Below are 13,235 nucleotides of genomic sequence, written 5' to 3'. Positions count from 1 at the left end.
CAAAATACTTTAGAAAGTGGGCCAATCCCAGGATTCTATCAGTTTTATGAACTTAATTAAACTTCCATTCATTCCCCCAAAAAATGTCATTTTCCAGCACTTTATAGGCTATCAACCTTATCTGGATTACACTGCCTTCTGTGCTGCTCTACAGAACTCTAGTCATTTGCAGTTGGTTTGAATAGAGTTTATTTCTTTGCTCTAGGCTGTTTGACTTCTCTGATGGATGAAGTTTAACCCCCCCCCCCGCCAAAGTTTCGGAGCCGTGAAATACTTGTTCTGCTTTGCAACCTCTGAGCTTGAATTTAACTACAACAGACAATCAGCAGTCTAATACTTAATCTTAGCCTCTCTTCTTCTGTCTCGTGGAGGGCTGCTTATGGAAAATTATAATTTGCTTCATTTTGTGTGACAATGACCAGTGGCAGTGCTCAGTTTGCATATACAGAAATTTGTTTGATCCTCCTAATCCTCCTTTTTAGTTAGTAACCAAATATTTTCTAAGCAACAAATCAAATTTCAGTTAGGTATTCATCATATTCCTAGTTGGAAATAAAAAAAAAAGTCATATCGGTAGGGCACAATATGCTCTGTTAAAATGATGTTTAAAACACTGATAAAACTAATGACACCTACTAATTACTAAAACTAAAGGTAAACTAATCAGAGGCATGGCATATTAACCAGACATACAATGTAACAGCCAGATAACATATGCCAATTTAAGTTTTTTTTTCTTACATCAAGTAATTAATCTAAAATTACAGAGTATAATCCATGTCTAGGATGCCAAACACATCTTCAGAAGTTCATATAGACCACTTTGATATAGCAGCAGAGGCAGCAAAGGCACTCAAAACACTCAATAGCAGCAGGAGTCCAGGACTGGAGTGTTTCCCAGCAGAGCTCTATAAAAACAAAGAACAATCTGATAAACCCACTTAAAAATAACTCCATTCATTACTATTAATCGAGCATAGATAGTTTCAGAGAAATCTCTTATTAGACTTGTTTATTATGTTGATACTTTGTTAAAAGACCATTGGCCACACCTTAAGCACGCATAACCAAAAGGTGTTCAGTTTTCAAATGACGGGCAGAATCAAAACTATAAAGCACATATGTGGTTCTACTTTTCCTCATTTTTGTTGAAAATATTCCTGTTTATTATGTTGTACTTGTATTCTCAAATATTTATTCAGATACAGGAATTTATTCAGATACCTCACTGCATAAACAATACTTTTAGTTTTCTACAATCTGTGTACGAAGAAAGCAGTAGAAACAACAGGAGAGGTACTTACCACTTGGCTGCCCCCTGAGGAAGACGAATTCTGCAAACAAACAAACAAACAAATCTAGAAATGTTCACACACAATGGTTTTGAACACATAGTTTTGTCTGTGATCAATCAAGTTTTAATAGCCTAACCAACAGAATGGTTTTAAGTTTTTAAGCTAACAGCTTTGCATAGACAAAGTAAGCAGTTTTACACTGCTTATTCCATCTTACATCTGAAAAATTTGGCTAAAATTGATGAAAGTGCAAAGGTCTATTTTCTTCTTTCATTCCATTACCATATTCCGTACATCTTTCATACCTATAGTTGAAAGAAGATGTTAAAAATTGAGGAGTACTGAAAGAAAAACAATGCAAAAAAGGATAAAGACACCTGCTAGCGAAAGATGCAAGAATCTGTCTTATCAAAAAGAAGGTGAGGAATTAACTGAGCAGAGCCTACAAAAATCTACACAGGAAATAGGAATTTGAAAATAGAGGACAGCAAAATGTAACATGACCAGTAACTGGAATATTAAGTAAGAAGGATTCAAGCTTAAAATAAGGGATTTTCTTTATGTAATAGGGGGAGCCAATACTGAAACTGCTTCCCCAGGCTGAGGCCAGATGTTCCACAGCTGTTTCTTTAAATATGCTCCAATACTAAAGGAATTAACACATAATGGGCTCTTCAGACATAATCACCCACAAATTGCTGTGTTGACCACCCAAGTTCCTTGTTTACCAAGACAGACAACAATGCGGTGATGAAAGCGTTCTTACCTGTTTACCAGAATAAGTGTTCCCTGAAGTAAAAGAGCCCTATAAAATAATTAAAAATCATTTATTTTTGTTGTAAGAGAAGCCTAATGAATAACATTTGACGAGCACACAGTACTCTTGAACATGCCCTGAATACTGGTAGTTCTGATTCTGACTTTAATTTTGACTTTTTTTCCTGTACTTTTCCCCCCCCTGTTTAAGTGAATGGTCTCAAATAAGCACAGCTGTGTCCTCTTTATTCCATTAACAGCATTAGAGGATTTTCAAAGCAGCATATCATTCTAACTGAACTAAAAAATTGAAACTGAAACAGCTTCTGATTATTTATCCTAATATTTAAATACATCATTACTAATAGAATGAATAGCACTGACCAAGTAACAGGGTATGTCAAAACTTTGTTATTAGGAGGAATGAACACCACCTCATCCTCATGTTGAGGCTTGAAGACAATATTCAATTTTAATTTATTGGCCATTTTTCTGAGACATATATCATTGTAAAATAATTTAAAATCTTGCCCTCATTATTGTTACCTATTTTAAATACCAATATCCACGTTTCCTACGTGGTTGTGGAGTACTGAAAGGAAAATATTTTGAGGAATACCCTTACTGGCTTTCCTTGATGTCTGCCTCCTGAGGAAGATGAACCCTGAAAAAAAAGATTTATATCTTTCTTTGACTCTAAGCATGTTTGTACTTAAGTATATTCTTGCTGTCTGGAATAAAGGACCACAGGAACATGAACACTATTTTGTGTTCCATCATCTCAAAATCTCACAGAAAAACTTACCTGAAAATAAGACTATTTAACATATTTGTTAGAGGTGTTCTTTTGAATGATGTATATTAGTCAAGGAAAATTTAATTAAAGTGCTCAAGAAAAAGATTTGTAGTAATAATGTGTTTAATATATAGAAAGAAAAACATAACAAGGTCCGGTTAAACATTAATTTGCTTGGAACTGATCTACAGCTAGCTCTGAAAAAAAGGTAAATGTTACAATAGCCTTTTACTCTGCAGCCCTACTTCAAGAAAACTTTAATAAGAATTATCTGAAAATAAAAGTGGATGCTGAAAAATTAAATATTCTGCAAGAGTCTTGTTCATTTTTTTTGGCAAATCTGCTCTTATTTGAATGGTATTGCTAATAGGAAATCTTCGCAAGTGGATTCTTTAAGAATGCCATCAAATATATTAAACGAAGTCTCACTTTTATGATTCAAATATATGACAATGTAACAATTTTTTTTTACCAATTCTTTAATCAACAGCTGGATGAGATGCATTTAAAATAATTGAAAAGTGAACCCTGAATACCATGTATGATTACTGTAGATTAAAACAGACGTAACTCTTCAGAAGTCTCTCAAAAAGAAATCAAGATCCTATATTCTCTTCCATGATTACTAAAACTGATCAGAGAATGATGAGAAGTTCAGTTACCAAGTAAAATGCTGGCTCAAAACTATGCAGTTGAGTGAGAATAAATATTGTGTTCATATCTGTAAATCATCTAGCACTCTCATATAGTTACCCTAAGTAAAATGATTCATAGAAAAATGTCTGGTCTGTACTAACTGGATATAGTTTTTCTTCAAGCACACATGAAAAAAAAATAAAGTTCAGTACAAAAAGTTTTTACTTACTGGTTTACCATGTGGTCGGCCTCCAGAAGATGAGCCCTGTAAGAAGAAAATCAAACACCTATTACTTAAATGTAAGACATTTTTATTTGTCCAACAGTCACAAAGCACCTGCTAAGTCCATTCTCTGACATAAATGTATGTATACAAAGTGTCGTCTTTAGTTTTGGGTGTGAGACAGAAACAAAATCTCTATTTTATTTGCTATTTTCTGCTAGGTGAAACATGCTTTTAGAGAGTATTGTGTATTTTTTTTCCTCATTAATTCAAATATTCTTTTGGGAAGAATGTGATTTGTTTTGAAGCATATAAAACCTGAGTTACTTAGATCCTTCCCTTTTCCATGATATAAGAAATGCTCTGCTTAATAGAGTCATACTGCATCTCAAATGCTTGCCTATGAAGTAAAAAGAAATTGAATTGTTTTTTCGGTATAGCAGAGTGAGACATTCAGAAGAGTAATACTAATGAAAAATATGTTCCTCCTCCTTATTAAATAGCTATCCATTAAATCTTTTAGCTTTCCGGACTAATAAGCTTGTGATGAACCACTACATCTAACATGGAAGATGTTCTTAGAAAGCAGACATAAGGAGTTGGTTACAGTAAGAGATTGGTTTGCAGCTGAAGATGAGAAAAGAAGTATTACTGCGAGTAAAACTCCAAAATTTTCATTTTCAAAACAATATCCATTGAATTGTTTTGCACCAAATCATTTGGAAATTTAATCTAAAGTAACACAAACATGCCTTTCTATTAATGGAATAATTTCAATATAGTTGAAAGATGACACAGAAAAGAGGTTTTGAACTAATGCTGTAACAGTGTAAAGCTGAAACACAGAAATGGCTGACTGAATTATCATCACTTGAGTTAAAAGGCCTTCTAAAGTAAAACAACTGAAATTGTGATCCATGTAGTTCCTTTAAATGAAGTTTGTTGATGCTGTTCCATTTCAGTTACTCAGAAATATTGACTATTTGCTTGTTTATTACTCTCAATGTTTATTGAGAGTAAAATGATTTTTTGAAAACCCACTGTATTATATTTCTCATTTAATAATTGCATACAGGAAGAACAGCTTAAAAATGAAGAAGAGTTGCTTACCTGTCCAGCATACTGACTGCCTCCAGAATAAGATGAACCCTGTAAAAAGAATTTGAAATACACAACTTTTGTGTATCATTTTTTTAAGTACCAAATAGCACCAAAAAACCCTGTACCTAATTTAAACAACATTCATGATATCAGTTAACTGGAAGACTCTAACACAGTTATTAATGCAAAGGAAAATGGCTACTTATTAGGAGACCATAGCAGTTTATGCAATGAGATCAATCCTGTGAACTTTTCTTACATGTTATTTCCAGTTAAGTAGACTTACAAAACTACAAAGTAAAATCTTGTCTCTAGTGAATTCAACAGATACTTTATAAAAATATATAACTGAAGTGTGAAGAGACTGATTCAATAAAAAACTAATTTAGTCTACAGATCAACTGTAACTATCCCTTTGACTAAACTAAACTCAATACTTACTGGCTTCTGTCTGAATATGGCAACTGAGCCAAGTTCACACTGGAGAAACTAATTTGTGTAAATGTTGAAGAAATGCTGCTTACCTGTCCACCATGGTAGCTGCCTCCTCCAGAAGAGCCCTGTATTAAACAAGAAATAGGAATAGTTACTTTTTATAAAATTCAATCCTATGTAGAGGACAAACATAAGAGAACATCTTGACCTACTGCATTGATCAAGTCATTTGCACTGATTACCAATATACTTTCGTATTTGGTGGATTAAACAAGTAAAGGATTTAGTTTCTATTAGTCCTTATTCTTTCAGATTGTTTGCTTGTAAAGATAAGTCAGCTAATAATTTATATGTTGTTTACAGCACTTATGATGCCCAGTAGTATACTGCTTGATTTCATAATCTGAGAGGTCAGCTAAGCAATTATGGCTATACTGAGACAACAGTTAACAGAACCCTCTTCAAAAGTAAATTAGGTTAGGTTCAAAATTTCCCATTTCAGCACTATGTGAAACAACTTTTATTACGTATATAACTACACAGAAAGAATTAATTCAAGGAATGTAGTTGCTTGTGAGTTTTCTAATTACACATACTATGAAAAATATACAGTAGGCAAAGAATACTTACTAAACTTCCATCAGGACACAGACATCCATCCTGCATAACACAAAACCAAACTTACTTTCTAGAGAGTGTATATGACTAGAAGAGGCATTTGGATTAGCAAATCAAACTCAAATCTTGATACTGCAAGAACACACACCATAAAATCTTGCTTATAGCCTCATCAACCTCCATCTAGAGGTTGGTTGACCCTTTCTTTCTCCGTTCACCTTTCTTCCAGTATAGGTGTGCAGTTACTGATCTAATATTTAAATATCATCTTCTGATTTCTCACTTAAACTTATGGTAAAAGCCCTACACACCAAAACAGTGTAAGAAGTTCTGAATAGTACTACAGAACAAATAATTTTTTTTCTTAAAGGAGCCAGAGCATGTGGACTATATGCACTATTCTTTCATGCTGCAGATGTTATGGAAAACAGTAAAGATGACTTCCAGTGGATGATTATCAGGCGATTTCCACTCTGAGGCAATCAACTGAGAGGTGGCCAGCAGCTCATCATTTGGTGCCTCACTTTTCACATTCAATCTGCATGGAACGGGTAAGGGGCAAAGTATTTAGCACCATGGCGGCTATAGAAGCTCAAATACAACTGCCATCCAGACAGATGGCTGCTGTGGCCTCAGGGATCTCTGAATGACACGGAAAAGAAAATAACGGGCTGCTGAGACTTTGGGTGAGAAGGACAGTGGTGAAGGAAAAACATTCAAGGTAAATTGAGAGTGACTGATGTTTGCAATAACTGAATGCTGTGGAAAAAGAAAAGCATACCTGTCCACCAGATTGGCTGCCTCCTGAAGAAAAGCCCTGTAAAAAATTAGACACTATTTATTTCTGTGTTACTGAGTAACATTCTCCCTTCTTCTCTACTGTGCTTAGTCTTTCAACTTGCTTCTGTTTAACAGAACCTCAAAAATGTGCTTCTTGGATCCAGGGCCAGTTTAAGGAAGCATTTCCAATGCAGTCATATAAGCCCCCTGTACCACTCAAATTATGATCTGACATACCAGACCGATGCATATTTAGCAATCTTCACACACTTGCTTAAAACTATTTCTTTCTTAGAATGTTCCTTTTTTCAAAAAGTACAGAAGAGTCAGTTTCCTTAAATACTGTGTACCCAAACCACATATACTATGAAGGGAGAGATTTTTACCTGTCCACTATACTGGTTGCTTCCTGAAGAAGTCATACCCTAAACAAATGAGAAAACATTTATTTTTGTTGCAGGGAAAAATCTTTTCTTTGTCTTACATGGATTTAAGTGCCACAGGAATGTGAACACTTAATTTGTGATCATTTTAAAATGTAGTGGCCTTTAAAGTGGCTACTATTTAAATAGAATAGTAAAATTTAAATCCCAGGCAGCTTCAGGCAGGTGTGAACAGAGTGTAGCTGCATCAGATTTGGTGCTCATAGCAGCCTCATGTTTTACTTTTGCCGGTGCTCTGACACAGCAGAGGGTCTTACATTCATCTATTCTGACTTTAAGCCACCCCTTCATTAAGTACCTTAGCACAAAATGGAAAAAGAGAAGAGTGAACCGCAAAAGTAAAGCCCATAAATGAAAAAACAATTCTCACCGGTCCTCCATAATGGCTGCCACCTGAGAAGTATGGACCCTGAAACAAAGATATCAATTAATTCTCCACCAATAGTTGTCTTTAAGTGTTTTTTTTTTTTTTTTTTTTTTTTTTTTGAAAGAAAGACGTTTTTCCTTTTTGTTCATACGAACAAAAGAAGAGGGCAGAAGAGGAATGTGATCAGCCTCTAGCCACTCCTTACTGTGAGAGTTAAGAGACCATGACAGTAACAGAAAGGAAAATGGGCCCAGAATTAGCAGGCTAGAGAGAGGGGAAAAAAAGCCAGAACTGTATTTACTGTGATACAAAAGTAGTGCTGGCCATTAATAATTCTGCACTGCTTCAAATCATATACCTTTAGACCATAATATACCTAAAACTACATTAGAGTTTATTTAAAATATTAGTTTTTGCAGTTAATATAAAAGTACCAAGTTTTCGTGTAGAAAGTGTGTGTTGGCTAAAGATTACACAGCAAGAGATTCTCACCTGTCCACCATACTGGCTGCCTCCTGAGAAATGTGAACCCTGAAGAAAAAGAATAAATATCCTCTATATCCATTTCATGAGACTTCTTAAACAATGGTCCATTTGAAGGAGAGGTATCTAATTTCTTTCAGTGCATAACTATGAGTGAGCAGAACCAGACTGCACAAAAAGGCATGCAAGTCTTATTTGCATTTAACATGATGGACCAGAAATTACATTTCCTAAAAATTCTCCTGTGGTTTTATATCACATAAATTTATCTTTACTATATATCTTGTAGCAAATAAAATAAAACATGTAAAATCAGTCTACTTAAAATGCTCTTTTATATAGAGAACTATTAATTATCTTGAATGAAATCATAAACACTACAAGAGAAGAATTCTCACCTGCCCACCATGCTGGCTTCCTCCTGAAGAGGATGACCCCTGAACAACAACAAAAAGTAAATAAAATCTTTACAGTTATTTCATGAGCTTATAAAAATGTTGGCCAATGTGATGAAGACATATTAATTTATTTCAGAAAGATATGACATCTTACTCCACAGAACTGTATTCACACTCAAGCACATTTATGACTTAGTCCTGCAAACACCAGCAGCCAACTGAGACAGAATCATGGAATGGTTGAGGTTGCAGGGGACCTCTGGAGATCATCTAGTCCACCTCCCTTGTTCAAGCAGGGTCACCTAGAGCATGTTAGACAGAATTTCGTCCAGGCAGGCCTTGAAGATCTCCAGAGAAGGAGACTCCACAACCTCTCTGGGCAACCTGGTCCAGAGCGCTCTCACTGTCACAGTAAAGCAGTTTTTCCACATATTCAGGTGAAACTTCCTGATTTTCAGTTTGTGTCCATTGCCCCTTGTCCTGTCACATGGGGCAACTGAAGAGAGTCTGACCCCATCCTCTGGACACCTTCCCTTAAGGTACTTGTAGACACTGATAAGATCCCCTCTCAGTCTTCTCTTCTCCAGGCTAAACAGGCCCAGCTCTTGCAGCCGTACCTCATAGGGCAGATGCTCCAGCTCCCTAATCATCTTTGTAGCCCTACACTGGACTCTCCACGACTCTCTTGTACTGGGGAGCCCAGAACTGGACACAGTACTTGAGATGAGGCCTTGCCAGGGCTGAGTAGAGGGGCAGGATCACCTCCCCGGACCTACTGGCAACACTCTTTCTAATGCACCCCAGGATACCACTGGCCTTCCTGGTCACAAGGGCACATTGCTGGCTCATGGTCAACTTGTCATCCACCAGCACTCCCAGGTCCTTCTCCGCAGAGTTGCTTTCCAGACAGTCAGCCTGCAGCCTGTACTGGTTCATGGCATTATTCCTTCCTAAGTGCAGGACTCTGCACTTGCCCTTGTTGAACCTCAGGAGGTTCCTCTCCATCCAGCTCTCCAGCCTGTCCAGGTCTCTCTGTATGGCAGCACAGCCCTCTGGTGTGTCAGCCACTCCTACCAGCTTGGTATCATCAGCAAACTTGCTGAGGAGGCACTCTGTCCCCTCATCCAGGTCATTGATGAGTAAGTTGTACAGGACTGGCCCCAGGACTGAGCCTTGGAGAACTCCAGTAGCTACAGGCCTCCAACTGGACTCCACACCATTGATGATGACCCTCTGAGCTCTGCCTTTCAGCCAGTTCTCAATCCACCTCACTGTCCATTCATCTAGCCTGCACTTCCTTACCTTACCTAGGAGGCTGTCATGGGAGACAGTGTCGAAAGCCTTGCTGAAGTCAAGGTACACAACATCCACTGCTCTTCCCTCATCTACCCAGCCAGTTATTCCATCATAGAAGGCTATCGGATTGGTTAAGCGTGATTTCCCCTTGTGAATGCATGCTGAGTATGCCTGATCACCTTCTTTTCCTCCACATGCTTAGAGATGACATCTAGGATGAGCTGTTCCATCACCTTTCTAGGGATGGAGGTGAGGCTGACTGGCCTGTAGTTTCCTGGGTCCTTTTTCTTGCCCCTTTTGAAGATTGGATTCACACTGCCTTTCTTCCAGTCCTCAGGCACTTCTCCTGTTCTCCATGAGCTTTCAAAGATGATGGAGAGTGGCCTAGCAATAACATATGCCAGCTCCCTCAGCACTTGTGGGTGCATCACATTGGGGTGCATGGATTTGTGGGTCCCAAATTTGCCTAAATAATTTTTAACCCAATCATCTTAAACTAAAGAAAAGTCTTCCTTTCTCCAAATTTTCTCTCATCTCCAGGGTCTGGAATTCCTGAGGGCTGGCCTTAGCAGTAAAGACTGAAGCAAAGGCAGCATTCCATAACTGTGCCTTCTCTGTATCTTTCATCACCAGGACACCCACCCCATTCAGCAGCAAGCCCACATTTTCCATAGTCTTCCTTTTGCTACTGATGTACTTATTGTCCTTGACGTCCTTTGCCAGATTTAATTCCAAATGGGCCTCAGCCTTCCTTGTCACATCCCTGCATACTCTGACAGCATTCCTATATTCCTTCCAAGTGGCCTCTCGCTTTTTGTATATTCTGTGTAATTTTTACTTCTGTTTGAGTTTTGCCAGGAGCTCCTTGCTCGTCCATGCAGGTTTCCTGCCCCTTTTGATTGACTTCTTAAATACAACTATATATTTCATACTGTGTTTCTTCTCAGTGTTAAGTTCAGATGAAGACTGTTTAAACATGGTAGTAACATAATGCCATAGAGAAAGATCTACTGAGAAGATTTTAGCTTAAGATAAATAATATTAAGGTAGACAGCTGGGTAGACAATGAGTAAGATACAAGATACGCATAAGGCAAAATTAGAAAAGCAGGGACTATTAATTCTTACTTGTCCACTGTAACTGCTGCCTCCATAGGATGATGATACCTGGAAAGATATTGAAAATCAGATATTTCTGTTTTATGATGTATCCTTAATTCATAGGTATGAGAGGCAAAGACATCTGTCTTTTGCTATTTTACTGTTTTGTTTGTAAAGTTTGCAGAATAACTTTGTATTTTTGTCTTCCTTGAATTCACAATGGTACAACAGAGAATAGATCAATATAATGATTCTTGAAATATTAAACTGAGGCAGCTATCCTTTACTTGATAACAGTCAAATACTGATTAAATGAGCATATCATATAAAAATATTTAAGTAAAAGCTTACACGTTCTCCATACTGTCTAGCTCCAGAGGAATAGGAACCCTGCAAAAGACATCAAAGAACTGAATTATCTGCCATAGGATCTCCCTAAATCAAAACATGAGTCTCCTAGCAATAGGGGAAAGAGTAAAATAAGAGTGAATACAGGTTAAAAACTAGAGTTCAGACCTTATCAGATAATGTGGAGAAATACCTGATCTGCCAGTCCATACTGAAACTTTCTCTTGTATTTTAAGAGTGCTTGTTTCCATTGATAGCTATAGTAAAGATGACACAGTACTCAAGAAGGCCTTTTTTCCCCTTTACTCTACAGATACAGTAAGGAAACAACTATCTCTTTGGAAAGGCCAGGATAGAGGTTGAATTCTCTTCCTTGCCTGTTCGCATTCCTCAACTTTCTCTCAGAGATTAAGAACAACAAATAATGTTTTGCACAAAGTAGCACATGCCCCTATGCCTACCAGATGAGTGCTCATTTGATTTCTTTTGGAGAAAACCACATATGCATTGGTTAAAGGTTCTTTATCTCTCCATCAGTGTCATTTCCTCCTGAAAATGATGTGGAATAAACAAGGCAGCATTTACCTTAAACTAAATTTCTTTTTCATCAAGCCATACAGTATGGTTTCAAAATGTACAACCATGAAACAATTCTTTTTACCTTGTCACAATTTGTTTTCTGTGTTTTATATTTTTTCTTTTTTTTTCCTTCCCCACCCTTTTTTAATGACACACATCCTCTATTTCTGGTGAATCACCATGTGGTGCTGTTAATGATGATGCTTGAGCATGGCCCACACATCTTCCCTATCACTATGCTTTGTAATTGTGAGTTTGACATTCAAGAGCACACTGCAGCGTCAGTTGGGACTTAAAGATAGTCCTGAAACACTTTAACCGTACCCTCTTTCCTTCTGTGCCTTAGCTTGAGCTCTTTCTATCCCACACTGGAATCTGCCACACCAGCTGGAAACGATGTAATTCAGGTCGCTAGCAGCTGCTAGTCCTAACTAGCACTTGGACAGAGACCCAGAGAAGGATTCCCCATGTGAAGAAAGACTGCTTACCGCTCCACTATGCTGGCTGCCAGACGGCGAGGGTGAGGGGGAATCCTATAAAATATTAGAACCCAGTTATTTCATTAAACGTTTCTGTTTCCCTTTTAAGCAAGGATAGAAGACAGAGAAAAATCCTGCTTTGTTTGTATGACTTCTAATTTTCTGACCCTTCCTTACTGGGAAAGCTTAAGACGTAGGCTGTAGGATGAGCAGGATTCTTTCAAGTTCCCTGCTCATTTCTGGAGAAAGGCATTTCTTTATGTGGAAAGGTTCATAGTGGGCCAAAGCTGGCAAGAAAGGGTTGGTTACCAAACCGGACTCTGAAACCAGACCAGGCAAGTTTATTGAAACCTCATACAACAAGAGGTCTCTTCAAATAGGGGAGACTGGAATTGTTTTTCTTCTTAAAAGAAGCAATGCAATTAGAAATCAAAAACATTGCATTTTTATTGTTTCCTACACTTACTTCTAGGGTAAGCTTCATTATATAAATGTCACAAAAAATAAAGGCAACTATCTAGTGGCTAAGAAAGCCATTGCATACCATTTTTAGCATGTAGCAAACTCAAAGAAAAATTTACTGAGTTTTTGCTCTTTAAACAAAGTTCCCATATCAGAACAATAGTATTTAATTGAGTTTGTAGATGACCATTATTTTCCAAAGTGGTAAGCTGGCTCCCCTTTTGAATGGCTGCTTACTTGGCTATTGTACTGGCTGCCTCCAGATGAAGATGAACCCTGGAAAAAAAATCGGTTATTTTTCTCTAATAGAAGTATATTAAATCAAAATGTTTTGAAGGACAGTATTATATACATTTTTATTTTTCATTCTTCTGCTTGGGTTTATGCTGTGCTCAAAATGTTTCCCTATTTTGCTAATCCACCTAAAAATTAATTTGTACCTGTTCACCAGCATGGCTGCTTGCAGAACCCTTTCAAAAAAAGGACGAACCACTTATTTCGCTTCAAAGGGTCTGACAGAAGGACAGGTAGCTTACTTCTTTCAGTTTAAAATCAGTGAGCTCACTGAAGAATGACATACCTGCAAAAATCTTTGAATATGCATTCTTTATACTGCTTCTGACATTTTGAGTACTGCTGA

At 37.3% G+C, this 13,235-nt stretch overlaps 1 protein-coding gene across 1 annotated transcript in view; it reads right to left on the bottom strand.

Moving 5' to 3' along the window:
* Window positions 1-785: 785 nt before the first annotated feature.
* The window catches only part of LOC134143530 (loricrin-like), a 43,045-nt gene continuing 30,595 nt past the window's right edge, over window positions 786-13,235 (bottom strand). The window contains exons 44-60 of the mRNA XM_062581638.1: window positions 12,833-12,871; window positions 12,143-12,187; window positions 11,079-11,117; window positions 10,755-10,793; window positions 8,332-8,370; window positions 7,943-7,981; window positions 7,454-7,492; window positions 7,027-7,065; window positions 6,642-6,677; window positions 5,873-5,902; window positions 5,332-5,367; window positions 4,817-4,855; window positions 3,713-3,748; window positions 2,677-2,715; window positions 2,062-2,100; window positions 1,305-1,334; window positions 786-908 (exon numbers count right to left, since the gene is read on the bottom strand). Coding sequence (XP_062437622.1) covers window positions 810-908; window positions 1,305-1,334; window positions 2,062-2,100; window positions 2,677-2,715; window positions 3,713-3,748; window positions 4,817-4,855; window positions 5,332-5,367; window positions 5,873-5,902; window positions 6,642-6,677; window positions 7,027-7,065; window positions 7,454-7,492; window positions 7,943-7,981; window positions 8,332-8,370; window positions 10,755-10,793; window positions 11,079-11,117; window positions 12,143-12,187; window positions 12,833-12,871 — 702 coding nt within the window. The 3' untranslated portion in view covers window positions 786-809. The remainder of the gene's footprint in view (window positions 909-1,304; window positions 1,335-2,061; window positions 2,101-2,676; window positions 2,716-3,712; window positions 3,749-4,816; window positions 4,856-5,331; window positions 5,368-5,872; window positions 5,903-6,641; window positions 6,678-7,026; window positions 7,066-7,453; window positions 7,493-7,942; window positions 7,982-8,331; window positions 8,371-10,754; window positions 10,794-11,078; window positions 11,118-12,142; window positions 12,188-12,832; window positions 12,872-13,235) is intronic.

The sequence above is a fragment of the Rhea pennata genome, chromosome 8 (genome assembly GCF_028389875.1).
Source record: "Rhea pennata isolate bPtePen1 chromosome 8, bPtePen1.pri, whole genome shotgun sequence".
Classification (NCBI taxonomy): domain Eukaryota; kingdom Metazoa; phylum Chordata; class Aves; order Rheiformes; family Rheidae; genus Rhea; species Rhea pennata.
This window is presented reverse-complemented; position numbering and strand designations above follow the sequence as displayed.